Genomic DNA, 16,680 nt, shown 5'->3' on the forward strand with positions numbered 1-16,680 from the left:
ATCAAAGGTTAGTGCTGCATTTAGCTGTCTTCTGGGTTTATGTGACATTATATGCTAGCTTGAAAAATGGGTGTCTGATTATTTCTGGCTGGGTACTCTGCTGACATAATCTAATGTTTTGCTTTCGTTGTAAAGCCTTTTTGAAATCGGACAGTGTGGTTAGATTAACGAGAGTCTTGTCTTTAAAATGGTGTAAAATAGTCATATGTTTGAGAAATTGAAGTAATAGCATTTCTAAGGTATTTGAATATCGCGCCACGGGATTACACTTTGACTTGGCCATTCTAACACCTGGATATGTTTATTTGTGAACCATTCCATTGTAGATTTTGCTTTATGTTTTGGATCATTGTCTTGTTGGAAGACAAATCTCCGTCCCAGTCTCAGGTCTTTTGCAGACTCCATCAGGTTTTCTTCCAGAATGGTCCTGTATTTGGCTCCATCCATCTTCCCATCAATTTTAACCATCTTCCCTGCCCCTGCTGAAGAAAAGCAGGCCCAAACCATGATGCTGCCACCACCATGTTTGACAGTGGGGATGGTGTGTTCAGGGTGATGAGCTGTGTTGCTTTTACGCCAAACATAACGTTTTGCATTGTTGCCGAAAAGTTTGATTTTGGTTTCATCTGACCAGAGCACCTTCTTCCACATGTTTGGTGTGTCTCCCAGGTGGCTAGTGGCAAACTTTAAACTACACTTTTTATGGATATCTTTAAGAAATGGCTTTCTTCTTGCCACTCTTCCATAAAGGCCAGATTTGTGCAGTATACGACTGATTGTTGTCCTATGGACAGAGTCTCCCACCTCAGCTGTAGATCTCTGCAGTTCATCCAGAGTGATCATGGGCCTCTTGGCTGCATCTCTGATCAGTCTTCTCCTTGTATGAGCTGAAAGTTTAGAGGGATGGCCGGGTCTTCGTAGATTTGCAGTGGTCTGATACTCCTTCCATTTCAATATTATCGCTTGCACAGTGCTCCTTGGGATGTTTAAAGCTTGGGAAATCTTTTTGTATCCAAATCCGGCTTTAAACTTCTCCACAACAGTATCTCGGACCTGCCTGGTGTGTTCCTTGTTCTTCATGATGCTCTCTGCGCTTTAAACGGACCTCTGAGACTATCACAGAGCAGGTGCATTTATACGGAGACTTGATTACACACAGGTGGATTCTATTTATCATCATTAGTCATTTAGGTCAACATTGGATCATTCAGAGATCCTCACTGAACTTCTGGAGAGAGTTTGCTGCACTGAAAGTAAAGGGGCTGAATAATTTGGATGACTGGCTGCGAATGTTTGAGTTGTTTTATTTTCTGCCTTTCCTATTCCAGACATTCTGAAATTCACTAAAGCATCCTATGTATGTAGCTTTAGTCTTTCACTTTTTTCAGTTTTTATTTGTTAAAAAAGTTTGAAATATCCAATAAATTTCGTTCCACTTAATAATTGTGTCCCACTTGTTGTTGATTCTTCACAAAAAAATACAGTTTTATATTTTTATGTTTGAAGCCTGAAATGTGGCAAAAGGTCGAAAAGTTCAAGGGGCCGAATACTTTCGCAAGGCACTGTAATGTCAAAGCCGCACTGAAGTCTAACAAAATAGCCCCCACAATATTTGTGTTATAATTCCTCTCATCATCAGTAATTTGTGTAAGTGATGTGCTTGTTGAATGTCCTTCCCTCTAAGCGTGCTGAAAGTCTGTTGTCAATTTGTTTACTGTAAAATAGCATTGTATCTGGCAAACACAATTTTTTCCAAAAGTTTACTATGGGTTGGTGAAAGGCTGATTGGTTGTCTACTTGAGACAGTAAAAGGTGGCTTTTCTATTCTTGGGCATAATGACTTTTGCTTCCCTCCAGACCTGTGGGTACACACTTTCCAATAGGCTTAGATTGAAGATAGGGCAAATAGGAGTAGCAATATCGTCCGCTATTATCCTCAGTAATTTTCCATCCAAGTTGATAGAAAACAATAATTTTTCTACCTCTTCCACACTCACTTTACAGAATTCGAAATTACAATGCTTGTCTTTTATAATTTGGTCAGATATACTTGGATGTGTAGTGTCTGCGTTTGTTCCTGGCATGTCATGCCTAAATTTGCTAATCTTGCCAATGTACTTTGCAATATCAGTTGGTTTTGTGATTAATGAGCCATTCAATTAATGACGGAGCGGAGTTTACCTTTTTCCCAAAATGTTATTTAAGGTACTCCAAAGATTTTTACTATCATTCTTATATAATTTCTCTTTGTTTCATAGTATAGTTTCTTCTTTGTTTTCAGTTTAGTCACATGATTTCTCAATTTGCAGTACGTTTGCCAATCGTTGGTGCAGCCACATTTATTTGCCATACCTTTTGCCTCATCCCTCTCAACCATAGAATTTTTAAATTCCTCATTAATCCAAGGGGATTTAACAGTTTTTACAGTCATTTTTTTTAAATTAATGGTTGTTCCTCATTACACACCACAGACCAGCAAATATTTTTTACATCATCAACATATGAATCACTACTAAACTTATTGTATGACCTCTTATACACTATATTAGGCTCAGCCTTTGGAATTTTGGTTTTCCTAGATATGGCTATTATATTGTGATCACTACATCCTATGGATTTGGATACTGCTTTAAAGCAAATATCTGCAGCGTTAGTAAAAATCTGATCAATACATGTTGATGATTTAATTCCTGTGCTGTTTGTAACTACCCTAAGTAGGTTGACTGACAACCTGATCCAGGTTGCAGGCACTGGTTACAGTTTGATGTTTTTCCTGAGTGGGCAGCTAGATGATAGCCAGGCAATATTTAAATCACCCAGAAAATATACTTCTCTGTTGATATCACATACATTATCAAGCATTTTACACATATTATCCAGATACTGACTGTTAGCACTTGGTGGTCTATAGCAGCTTCCCACAAGAATGGGCTTTAGGTGAAGCAGATGAACTGGTAGCCATATTACTTCAACAGTATTTAACATTAGATCATCTCTAAGCTTTACAGGAATGTGGTTCTGAATATAGACCGCAACCCATTTAGGCAATCCCTAGCTGCTGGGCTGCTCAGTCCTGGTCCTGGGGTCTGCCGTACTGTTGGTTGTCACAATGGCCTTGGCCTAACACACCTGAAACCAATAATGAATGTTTCACTAAGATCCTAAAGCAGAGTGGGGTGTGTCGGGATGGGGCGCTGCAGGGCCGTGAACCCCTAGGGGCAGGAGGGGGCAATCCAGCTATATTGTGTGCAAGTAAAAAGAGCTCTACAGTACTATTAGGCCTATGACATGAATTATAGTGCCCTCTGTAATTATTGGGACAGTGAACCATTTTTTATTCTTTTGGCTCTATACTCAAAAAGTTTAGATTTGAAATCAAACAATGACTATGACGTTAAAGTGCAGACTGACAACTTCCATTTGAGGGTATTTTCATACATATCGGGGGACCGTTTAGAAATTACAGCACTTTTTGTACATAGTCCCACCCATTTTGGGGGAGAAAAAGTATTGGGACAAATCCACTTATATGTGTATTAAAGTAGTAAAAAGTGAAGTATTTGGTCCCACATTCATAGCACGCAATGACTACATCAAGCTTGTGACTCCACACATTTGTTGGATGCATTTGCTGTTTGTTTTTGTTGTGTTTCAGATCATTTTGTGCCCAACAGAAATTAATGGTAAATAATATATTGTGTCATTTGAGTCACTTTTATTGCAAATAAGAATATAATATGTTTCTAAACACTTGAATGTGGATGCTACCATGATTATGGATAATCCTGAATGAATCGTGAATAATGATGCGTGACAAAGTTATAGATGCACAAATATCATACCCCCAAGACATCCTAACCTCACCATTTTGGGGAGGTATGATATTTGTGCATCTATAACTTTCTCACTCATCATTATTCACTATTCATTCGGGATTATCCATAATCATGGTACCATCCACATTCATGTAGAAGTGTTTAAAAATATATTATATTCTTACAATCAAAGTGACCGCAAAAGGGTAATATTATATTGTGTAGAAATGCAGAAAATGAGCTCTAGATGCCCCAAAAAATTCAGAGGAAGGACCCGCAGACAGGTTAGGTCCCCCAACTTCTAAAACCAAAGTTGCACCCCTGTGTAGTACCCTGTGTTGACTTGGAAGAGCAGGGTGACGTGGGAGCATAGTATTATTGAATTAATGCTGCAGGCAGGGTTTGTACTGTAATTAGTAGGCCTACTGTAGCAGCTGCACATGTTTCAACAGTCTGTTTTTAAGTGATCACACTTAACATTACAATTGACGTGTAATCAATGGTATTAATCAAAATTACAATCAATAACAAACTGTAATATTATAATAACTATCTACAAATCTTGTAATAGTAATGTAGCCTAATAGTCAAAATAGTTGTGTTTATGTAGTCTACAGCATAAGGAAATTCATTAAATGTATCAGTGAACGACTTGCATTTTACAATCCACCAAAACGGCACTGAACAATTGGCCCATACTAACAAAATACAGCCCCATAGCACGCCACTGTCACGACCTTGCGTTGTTTACTTTCGGTTCCATTCACGGAGTTGTTGTAGAATACCAGCATGCTTTAAGTCTCTCACTTTTGCATTAGTAGTTTTATTCAGTGTGTGTGTGTATATCGCACGGTCTTGCTTAATAGGCAAAAGCTGGACAATTCTGTGCCAAACACCTGTTCAGCATTTGCCACTTGAACAGCTGTTCCTCTCGGGACAGTGCACAACTTTTTAAAGCACAACCTTGAAATGTAAAACTTTGTATTAATGTAGATAACTATAAAATGGAATACGTCATTGCAAATTCTAAATAAAGCATTATCTACACATGATTTCATACATTTGACTGCACGAGGTGACAGAAAAACATGCGACATAAAGCAAGGTGTCAAAATACACTCTCACCGTGTTATTTCTATACACCATCTTGTCCAGCTTTTTTGCAATCCGAATTAACTCCTCTTCTCGCGTCATAGTTTATGGCATGGGTTAAACGTACAATAATATATGTTATAATATATGTTATGTAAAATCCTATATAATAAAAAATGTAAATGTTTATCCTACGTAGACTTTACGTTATGGCGCGGTCCATTCCATTCGGCGAAGGGGCGTGTCCTTAAGTTACAGGCAGAAGGACTGTTGTCGGATCGTCTGACCATCAGGTCAAAATGCCCATGACACACATGGCAACAACTAAATATAGACGTTGCTATGGGTCTGACACAAATATCGTCTTTATTTTAAAAATATTGAATAACTTCAAAACTTACTATAATACAGTGGGGCTATGCAAAATATTTCTGAGGACTTTGGAGAGAACCCCAATGCCAATGAGCCTTGCCTCAATAGAGCTTGCCAGTTTGTAGTCCTAAAAACCGGAAATTAGTTACTCTGGTTCGTTCAGCAATTCTTATAGGGGAAATTAATGGGGGAAGAATGGAGTTTTGGGATAAATGACATAATGTTTGAGGTTAACACATCTTATATGTTTTGTTCTATGGGATAAAGCACATAAAGGCTTCATAATTCATAAAGGTCATGATATTATGTCCTTGTTTTTATTACATACATGCTTCAAAATTCACAACTGACGTTCGCTGATGACATTATCTCAGAACAAAACATATATGACATATGACAAACACATATCTCTTAAGCCTGTGTTAATCACTGTCATGTAGAGTAGGCCAGAATGCTAAACTGGAAAACCTAACCTCCATAAAAAATAAAAGATGGCGGAGCCGCAAAAGTTATTCTGTGCAAAGGTGTTTATTTACATAGTGATTCTGAAACAAAAACAACAGTACTGCCATCAAACCTTATGGGACAGCTTAAAAACAATGCTGCCACACCCACAGCTCAATCCAAAATGCCTCTCCATGAACTGAAAGAGAGGCTCCTTTTGTAGGGGTAGCCCCTCCCCTCAGAACAATTAACACTAATTAATTAAGCAATTACCTATTCAACCTACAGTTTCCATTTATCTAAACATACCAAAATATATACATTGCAACACGTTTATGAAACAACATCACAATATAACATTTACAAAATTACATCACTAGTGACAGTGTCGACCAATATGCCCATTTACATTAATGAGCCATTCCGGACAGGCACTACAAAGTCAGCCCAATTCCCTTAGCTCGGGTCCTTATCTAGCATACCCGGAAGCTACAGAGATGGAGAGAGAGAGGAACAGAACAAACAACGCGCTCATCCATAATATCTAAGTATAATAAATATTGCTTATATTAAATATGAACACTGGTCTGTTTATTTCTTTATACCATAACCGGTTACTGACGTGAGTGTGAAATGTATGTACTAAGAGAGAAGTTAACTTGTGTGTCGACCCACATTGTTAACTTATCTGATAATGGAGCAGGGAGGAGTGATGAATGTGTCCTTGCGTTAAAGTACCAAATGCTGCCCGCGGCCGTCACCTTTTTTTGGCATTTATCCCAAAACAAACATTCATTTTCCCATTACTTTTGCTCTCTATAGTTGCGTATCCAACCACACACTTTGGTTTCAAGATATGAGTAATTGTTATATGATATACCTTAGTAGTAAACCATGTAGCCTAAAACAAGGTCAGAAGTTAATGTTTGATTAATACAGTGAAATCATTTATATATGCACTAGATGACAAAACAGGGGGCGCTCCATCTTGGCAATCCCCCAACGTTGTAAAAAATATTTTGGAAGCTTTATAAATGCATTTATTAATGTCTACATTTGTTATCGCCACATTTATTCTATTAAACACCTTAATGCATTATTTTTAATTATATTATGTGAGCTAAACATACAAATACAAAATATATAATAAAACATTTTCCTTAAAGTATAATTTTTAGATAAAGTTTGACTGTTACTGTCCCCACTACAACAAGAAAAATACAAGTTAATTTAGTCCTTAAAGCATTTAATTCAAATACTGTAAAATTACATTCATTCCTATAGAGGACTGCTTCTGGGGAGTGTCAATATGGCCAACTGGTGGCTTCAAAGCCTCTTATTGGCCAATAGCAATCCAGTGTTTATATACATCATTGAACACGGCATGTAGGGCGCTATTCATGTGGTGACACACCTCCACTTTAACAATCTAGTTGGAGTGTTTTCTAGTGTTCTCATGAATTTACTATGGAGGAAAGTTGGAGTCACGTTATTGCGCAGGAAAGTTGGAGTCCCTTTATTGTGCAGAAGATGTCACTCTGGTGTTGGGTTTCTTATCATGAGGACTATTTTGACAAAGTTGTGTGAGATGGGGTTGTGTCTTTACAGTGTTCTTTACAACTACTTCTTTACAACTTTAGTGTTCTTTACAAACCTTTTCTGTCATCCAAATGATTCGTTTTAGAGGATTTTAACTTAGATTGGCTTACCCTGGCCTCAGACCATTTTAAAATATTTGTCTTCACTTTAACCTGACTCCAGTTGCTTTGTTAAAGAGATGCCACTCTCTAAACCGCTTCACACAAAGTGTTGATCACTGTCATTAAGGGTGAAATTGTCTGTGGTCAAGCCAATTCTAGTCTATTGTATTGAGGGCATTAATACATAGCAAGTTGCAATGTAAATTTAATTTCATGACTTGTTTATTGCTTCAAACTATGTTCAAATCGAAGCCACAGACAACATTGCAACTTGCAATGTACATTTCAATGAATAGCCAGTACCGCTAAACGTTAGGAACCCATAGCCATTTAATTGGGGGGCCCTAGCCCTCACCCGCCGATCCAACAGGTCCCAGACGTGCTCAATGAGATTGAGATCCGGGCTCTTCGCTGACCATGGCAGAACACAATAATGTCAGTCTTGCAGGAAATCACACACAGAACGAGCAGCTTGGCTGGTGGCATTGTCATGCTGGAGGGTCATGTCAGGATGAGCCTGCAGGAAGGGTACCACATGAGGGAGGAGGATGTCTTCCCTGTAACACACACAGTGTTGAGATTGCCTGCAATGACAACAAGCTCAGTCCGATGATGCTGTGACACACCGCCCCAGACCATGACGGACCCTCCACCTCCAAATCAATCCCGCTCCAGAGTACAGGCCTTGGTGTAACGCTCATTCCTTCGACAATTTATGTGAATCCGTCCATCATCCCTGGTGAGAAAAAACAACAACTCGTGTAGAGCACTTTTTGCCAGTGCTGTCTGGTCCATCAACGGTGGATTTGTGCCCATAGGCGACGTTGTTGCCGGTGATGTCTGGTGAGGACCTGCCTTACAACAGGCCTACACGCCCTCAGTCCAGCCTCTCTCAGCCTATTGCGGACATTCTGAGCACTGATGGAGGGATTGTGCGTTCCTGGTGTAACTCGGGCAGTTACTGTTGCCATCCTGTACCTGTCCCGCTGGTGTGATTTTTGGATCTACTGATCGTGTGCAGGTGTTGTTACACGTGGTCTGCCACTGTGAGGATGACGAGCTGTCCATCCTGTCTCCCTGTAGTACTGTCTTAGGCGTCTCACAGTACGGACATTGCAATTTATTGCCCTGGCCACATCTGCAGTCCTTGTAGCATGCCTAAGGTACTTTCACGCAGATGAGCAGGGACCCTGGGCATCTTTTGGTGTTTTTCAGAGTCAGTAGAAAGGCCTCTTTAGTGTCCTATGTTTTCATAACTGTGACCTTAATTGCCTACCGTCTGTAAGCTGTTGGTGTCTTAACGACCGTTCCGCAGGTACATGTTCATTAACTGTTTATGATTAATTGAATAAGCATGGGAAACAGTGTTTAAACCCTTTTACAATGACGATAGGTGAAGTTATTTGGATTTTTACGAATTATCTTTGTAAGACAGGGTCCTGAAAAAGGGACGTTGCTTTTTTTGCTGAGTTTACATAGGCTGCTACAGTCTATGATTTATACTGTCCTACAACTTTGCCAAAAGAGAAATGCACACTGCTTACAGGAGGTGGTGGCACCTCTTAAACCCTCACAGAAGACGCCGGAAAGCCCAATGTCATCAACAGGATGTTAGTAACCATCCTCCCTCAGACGCTGTAGTAGCTATAGAAAAATGGTGTTGGTAGGCTTTTGGAACTAAAGAACAGTTTAATTGTTTGTATTTATCACCACTGAATGTTTTGAAATACTGAATATACACTAGTGGCACACTTTTAGTCAAAAGATAAATGGAGCACCAATTCACTGGCTTGTTACCATTGATCATCCTTGACATGTTTCTACAACTTGATTGAAGTCCACCTGTGGTAAATTCAATTGATTGGACATGATTTGAAAAGGCACACACCTGTCTATATAAGGTCCCACAGTTGACAGTGCATGTCAGAGCAAAACCAAGCCATGAGGTCGAAGGAATTGTCCATAGAGATCAAGACATGATTATGTTGAGGCACAGATCAGGCGAAGGGTACCAAAAAATGTCTGCTGCATTGAAGGTCCACAAGAACACAGTGGCCTCCATCATTCTTAAATGGAAGAAGTTTGGAACCACCAAGACTATTTCTAGACCTGGCCGCCCGGCCGAACTGAGCAATCGGAGGAGAAGGGCCTTGGTCAGGGAGGTGACCAAGAACCCGATGGTCACTCTGACAGAGCTCCAGAGTTCCTCTGTGGAGATGGGAGAACCTTCCAGAAGGACAACCATCTCTGCAGCACTCCACCAATCAGGCCTTTATGGTGGTGTGGCCAGACAGAAGCCACTCCTCAGTAAAAGGCACATGACAGCCCGCTTGGAGTTTGCCAAAAGGCACCTAAAGGACACTCATATCACGAGAAACAAGATTCTCTGGTCTGATTAAACCAAGGCCCTTCTCCTCCGATTGATCAGTTTGGCCTAGCGGCCAGCTCTAGGAAGAATCTTGGTGGTTCCAGACTTCTTCCATTTACTGTAATAATGATGAAGGCCACTGTGTTCTTGGGGACCTTCAATGCTGCAGACATTTTTTGGTACCCTTCCCTAGATCTGTGCTTCAACACAATCTTGTCTCGGAACTCTACAGACAATTCCTTCGACCTCATAGCTTGGTTTTGCTTTGACATGCACTGTCAACTGTGGGACCTTAAATAGACAGGTGTGTGCATTTCCAAATCATGCCCAATCAATTGAATTTACCACAGGTGGACTCCAATCAGGTTGTAGAACCATCTCAAGGATGATCAATAGTAACAGGATATACCTGAGCTCAATTTTGAGTGTCATAGGGTCTGAATACTTATGTAAATTAGGTATCTGTTTTATATTTTATAAATTTGCAAAAATCCAAAAAACTGTTTTCGCTTTGTCATTATGGGGTATTGTGTGTAGATTGATGATAATCATAATTGTATCAATTTTAGAATAAAGCTGTAACGTAACAAAATGTGGAAAAGTGAATGGGTCTGAATACTTTCCGAATGCACTCTGTCACCTAACTGCACTATGTAGATTTACAGTACTTGCATTATAGTTATATGCTGCTAATGCACTTTAGTTATACTGCACTTGAGCAAACAATGTCCATATTACATGCCCATAGACTATTTTTGTTTAATCTTATTTTCTTTGATCTGCTTGTTTCTCTTGTACTTGATTTTGTTTAGTACAATTTTTTATTTTTAGTATACAACGTCACTTATTTGATTCCTTTACTATGTCACTTTGATTACTATGTCACTTTTGTTGCAATTTTACTGTGTATGAAGCTTTTTGATTTTGATTTGATTGGATTAATTTTTTGTTGCCTGTTGATCCAGTGAACCAGGACTGGCCCTCATTATCTGATATATTTTGCACACATAATCATTTACAGTGTTGGAAATACTTATTGGAAATCACAAACCATTTTTCAAATGGACATGGCATCCAATGTATCTTAAATATATATTTTTTAAAGTGGTGAAAGGGAGTAGGCAAGACTCTGAACTGGTAGCTGTAGAGTCACCAGTCTGGAGAGGCGCGGGTGGCCTGTGTGAGGAAAACTGCATGTGAACTGCAGGAGCACGGCTGCCAATATCGTGAATGAGGCGATGGGCAAAAAAGCTGCCGCAAGGCGTGCGATCAATATTATGCCAAATGTATTGTTAACACATGCATGCTGCATGTTATACTCGTGTATCATGATAAATACAAATAAATACCAATCCACAATTGTGAATACCTTTCCACAAATGTAAATACCTTTCCACAAATGCAATACAATATCAACAAACAAACACTTTTTGATTTGTATTTGTAAATTGATATATTGCATTGGAATTGTTTTATAACTGTAAATATGCTGGTCATTTCTGAGGGCCTTAAGTAAAATGACTGCCATAAAGATTTGCACATAGGAGAGATATGCGCAAACATGACAAATTAGAGCTGCGGTTCAAACTCTTTATGTCCTATGGGGAATCCCCGTCACCATCTTGGTGGCCAGTCCAAATTATTAGCCATGCAAGTTTGCAACATTAAGCCCCTCAGCCCTCATTTTTAGTCGAGTTTGTGAGTGTACAATTATGTTCACTTCGGGCCTGATACTCCCCATAATTCAATTCGCAACCACTGTACATCCACTAAGAAAAGTCAGCCAAAAATTAAAACCTCAAGGTCAATATGGAGTCAACATACAAGTGTAAGTAAAAACAAATGTAAATAAGTTAGAAATTGTGCTACTAATGCACATGACAGCGCAAACACGTCTCATAAAAGTAATGACGTTTTTGTTTGGTTAGCTTTTGGAAATTGTAGAAAAAGAACATTTTCAAGTTCCAGCTAGGCAGGCTAACGTTATTTAGCTAATTAATTTGCTAGCTATCATACAGTAGGTGTATATTAATAATTATATATGTAATGTAAGATGACATGCAATCCTAATTGACTGTAGCGCATATAAAGCACCCACAAGCTGCCGAACACAGTGACGAATTTCCGGGCAAGGGCGGTCCATTTAAAAATCATTCCTTCCTCGCCCCAAGCCCTGCAAGTGTATACTCGTCAGACGTCATGATACGTCATCAGAAGTGTTCACTTAATTTGAGGGCTGAATGGATAGGGTGTGTCTTTTAAGTGTTTGGACTGTAGCCATGGCAAATCTGCAACTCCATATTTGGAAGCGCTTAGGTCACCTGACTTTTGGCAGGGATTTGACAAAAAGAAAGCGATTTGTAGCAGTAGAAAAAAAAGTTCTCACACGGGCCAGCTAATTCAACTATTTGAGCGATGAACAGTGTACACCGCAATGGTGTTGCAAATATAGAGTAATCTAGGGCTAGGGTTTCGATTATTTACGTTGGACATACTATGGTTAAACATATGGTTAACATTATGGTTACCATACTGCCTGTACCCCTGCACACTGACTCGGTACCGGTGCCCCCTGCCTTGTTATTTTATTGTGTTCATTTTTATTATAACTTTTTATTTTAGCCTACTTGGTAAATATTTTCTTCTTCTTGAACTGCACTGTTGGTTAAGGGCTTGTAAGTAAGCATTTCACGGTAAAGTCTACACTTGTTGTATTCGGCGCATGTGGCAAATAAAGTTTGATTTGATTTGATAATATGGTTACCATACTAGAATTTCTGCAGCCTTGAAAGGCAGGCATCAATATGGCCGAAGGAGAGGCTGCCAGCGATTTATAGAAATTGCTTTCTACGAGTACACACTTTTTTCTACGACTACAAATCGCTTTCTACGCCTGAGAACTTTTTGTCTTTTACTTGTGGTGAAATCCCTGCCAAAAGTCAGGTGACCTAAGCGCCTCAAAATATGGAGTTGCATGTTTACGCGTATCTCTCCTATGTGCAAATATTTATGGCAGTCATTTTATGATTTACATTTGTGGATTGGTGATTTACATTTGTGGATTAGTACTTATTAGTACAGATCATGATACACGAATACAAAATGCATGCTGTGTATTCACAATACATTTGGCATGATATTGATCCCATAGACACCAGCCTCCCGATTGCTAATTGCTAACTGTGTGCCTGACCCTGAATTAGCTATAGAATTGTTCTCATCTATTTTTATTGCTCTTGCAGACAAACAAGTCTTAGAGTAAAAAAATATAACAAATCCTTGGTTCTCCATAGAACTTTCAGATCTTGTTATGACGAGGAATCAGGACTGGGCTAGAAAAACTGACGCTGTAGCTGATTGGCAACTTTTCAGGCAATTGAGAAATAGATGTACTTCCTCAATTAAGAAAGCTAAATCATGCTACTTTCTATGTTCTATCTCAGACTCTGTTGGTGATCTGTCTAAATTTTGGAAAACAGTTTATGCACTGAAAATGTTGAAATTAATCTCCCTCCCTTGCCTAAGCACGTTATGTCAGAGTCTAGCATATTTACTGAGAAAAATGAGATAAGTGATGCTTTTAATCAACATTTTATCTCTGCAGGACCTTTTATTTGAAGTAAATTGTGGTCTAATTGACCCTTTGCGATCAGGGGAAAGAGTGCCTCCTACTGGCCCTCCAAAACCACTTCCAGCAGCATCTGGTCTCCCATCCAGGGACCGACCAGGACCAACCCTTCTTAGCTACAGACCATAATAAATTGTGGAAGTGTGTTGCGGAGGCCATTAAAAAGCAAGTCTGTCATTAGCATGTCTCTGCCTTGTTATCTCTTCTCCACACAGCACACACATACAGGGCATTCGGAAAGTATTCAGACCCCTTGACTTTCTCCACATTTTGTTATGTTACAGTCTTATTCTAAAATGTATTGAACAGTTTTTTTCCCTCATCAATCTACACACAAAACAACATAATGACATAGCAAAAGCAAGTTTTTAGAAATGTTTGCAAATGTATATACATTTTGTTTTTAACTGAATATCACATTTATCACAAGTATTCAGACCCTTTGCTATGAGACTTGGAATTGAGCTCAGGTGCATCCTGTTTCCATTGATCATCCTCGTTTCCACAACTTGATTGGAGCGCACCTGTGGTAAATTCAGTTGATTGGACATGATTAGGTAAGGCACACACCTGTCTATATAAGGTCCCACAGTTGACAAGTGTCATGGAATATTATTATTTTTTCTCAATTATATATATATATATATTTTTTTTAAATGTACCCCTTTTTCTCCCAAATTTCGTGGTATCCAATTGGTAGTTAGTCTTGTCTCATCGCTGCAACTCCTGTACGGACTCGTGAGAGGCGAAGGTCGAGAGCCGTATGTCCTCCGAAACACAACCCAACCAAGCCACACTGCTTCTTGACACAATGCCCACTTAACCCGGAAGCCAGCCGCACTAATGTGTTGGAGGAAACACAGTACACCTGGCGACCATGTCAGTGTGTACTGCGCCCGGCCCGCCACAGGAGTGGCAGATAAACAGATAAAGAAAAACACCTTATGGAACAGCGGGGACTGTGAAGCAACACAAACATTGGCACAGACACATGCATATACACACACACACACACACACACACACACACACACACACACACACACACACACACACACACACACACACACACACACACACACACACACACACACACACACACACACACAAAACGTACGCACTATACATACACATGGATTTAATACTGTAGATATGTGGTAGTAGGGGCCTGAGGGCACACAGTGTGTTGTGAAATCTGTGAATGTATTGTAATGTTTTAAAATTGTATAAACTGCCTTCATTTTGCTGGACCCCAGGAAGAGTAGCTGCTGCTTTGGCAGCAGCTAATAGGGATCCATAATAAATACAAATAGAGACATATCCCAAGAGACTTGCAGCTGTAATTGCTGCAAAAGGTGGCTCTACAAAGTATTGACTTTGGGGGGGTGAATAGTTCTGTTTTTTTGTCTTATTTCTTGTTTGTTTCACAATAAAAATATTTTGAATCTTCAAAGTGGTACGCATGTTTTGTAAATCAAATGATACAACCCCCCAAAAATCTATTTTAATTCCAGGTTATAAGGCAACAAAATAGGAAAAATGCCAAGGGGGGTGAATACTTTCACAAGCCACTGTAGTGTTGTGTGTTCCTTCCAAACAACTCAACTTTAGTTTCATCTGTCCACAGAATATTTTGCCAGTAGCACTGTGGAACATCCAGATCCTCCCATGAACACCATTCTTGTTTAGTGTTTTACGTATTGTAGACTCGTCAGAGATGCTAGCATGATACAGAGATTTCTGTAAGTAGCAACAGTGCTGAACTTTCTCCATTTATAGACAATTTGTCTTACCGTGAACTGATGAGCATCATGGCTTTTAGAGATACTTTTGTAACCCTTTCCAGCTTTATGCAAGTCAACAATTCTTCATCTTGGGTCTTCTGAGATCTCTTTTGTTCAAGGCATGGTTCACATCAGGCAATGTTTCTTGTGAATAGCAAACTCAAATTTTGTGATTGTTTTTTATAGGGCAGGGCAGCTCTAACCAACATCTCCAATCTCGTCTCAATGATTGTACTCCAGGTTAGCGGACTCCTGACTCCAATTAGCTTTTGGAGAAGTCAATAGCCTAGGGGTTCACATACATTTTCCAACCTACACAGTGAATGTTTAAATTATGTATTCAATAAAGACAAGAAAAATTCAATAATTTGGGTGTTTTTAGTTTAAGCAGACTGTCTGTTGTGACTTAGATGAAGATCAGATCTAATTGTATGACCAATTTATGCAGAAATCCAGATAATTCCAAAGGGTTCACATACTTTTTCTTGCCACTTTATAAGCAGACTAGTTCACATTAAGACCAATATAAACCATGTATACTGTAGCTCAATGTGTTGTTTTTGGATTTGTTGGAGAGAAAATAAAATGGCAGTGACATAGCAAGCTACATCACATTCCATACACTGACATTTTCAGTACCATTATGTGTGTATGCATGCTAAACTGAATACATCTTCTCAGGAATGTCTGCATTTGGATAACTTAAGCTAGAGAATAGAAAACAAAGTGATAACTGGCTCAGGCCACAGTGTACTGTGCATTAGTTTGGGCCGCTAGAAAGTGTCATGTCCCATTTCAATCTTCAGGCTTAGTTTATTTTGCTTAGTTTATTTATTGCACTTTGTAGTGTTCGGTAAGTGTTTAATGTTACCATTAATGTATGCTCCCTAGTATCAATCAAGCAAGTGAAAAGAAATGGCAATTCCAGATGGGCATCCACTCCCTCCGCCACATTTTACCATGTATTGATCCACGCTGGCCACTCAACCAGAGTGACGCAACCATATGCTGATATATACACAAGCAAAATTACATGGATATGGCATTATTCAAGCAAATAGGATTCAGTTTCCACTGGCAACATGGGTGGGAGAACAAACCAGCCTTTGTCAAAGCTTTAGTGTCACACCAGAGAGAGGCCATTGTGCTTCAGAAAGGCCTCCTTATGGTTCATGTCCTCAGATTGTAATGCATCTTACAAGCCCAGTCTAAGAAGTGGCACTCACTCAACAGACACTATGCTTTTCCACAGGCTAATTCCTGGAACTGGTCTGGGTTGTCTTAGTTGTCAGTATGTCATCAAGATAATCAAAGCTACATTACCCTCTAAAAAGGGTGGACATGTATATGTAAGCTGAATTTTTGTTGTTATCTAGAGCAACTTACAGTCCCCACAGTTTCTATGGTGTAGAAATCCTATCACTTTATGGGTAGTTAAAGATGCATGTACAACAGATGACAGGATCCATAAACTAGGA

General features: G+C 39.4%; 1 protein-coding gene across 4 annotated transcripts in view; it reads right to left on the minus strand.

Annotated features, from left to right (window-relative positions):
- Window positions 1–5,297, minus strand: part of tcea3 (transcription elongation factor A (SII), 3) — a 28,541-nt gene extending 23,244 nt beyond the window's left edge. Inside the window, exon 1 of one of the 4 annotated variants that reach the window (XM_014169685.2) lies at window positions 4,941–5,297. In XM_014169685.2, the coding sequence (XP_014025160.1) occupies window positions 4,941–5,009 (69 nt within the window). In that variant the 5' untranslated portion in view covers window positions 5,010–5,297. The remainder of the gene's footprint in view (window positions 1–4,940) is intronic. The other 3 variants (XM_014169694.2, XM_014169713.2, XM_014169731.2) reach the window with 3 other exon arrangements.
- Window positions 5,298–16,680: the final 11,383 nt, after the last annotated feature.

Source organism: Salmo salar, chromosome ssa02 (genome assembly GCF_905237065.1).
Source record: "Salmo salar chromosome ssa02, Ssal_v3.1, whole genome shotgun sequence".
NCBI classification, from domain to species: Eukaryota; Metazoa; Chordata; class Actinopteri; order Salmoniformes; family Salmonidae; genus Salmo; species Salmo salar.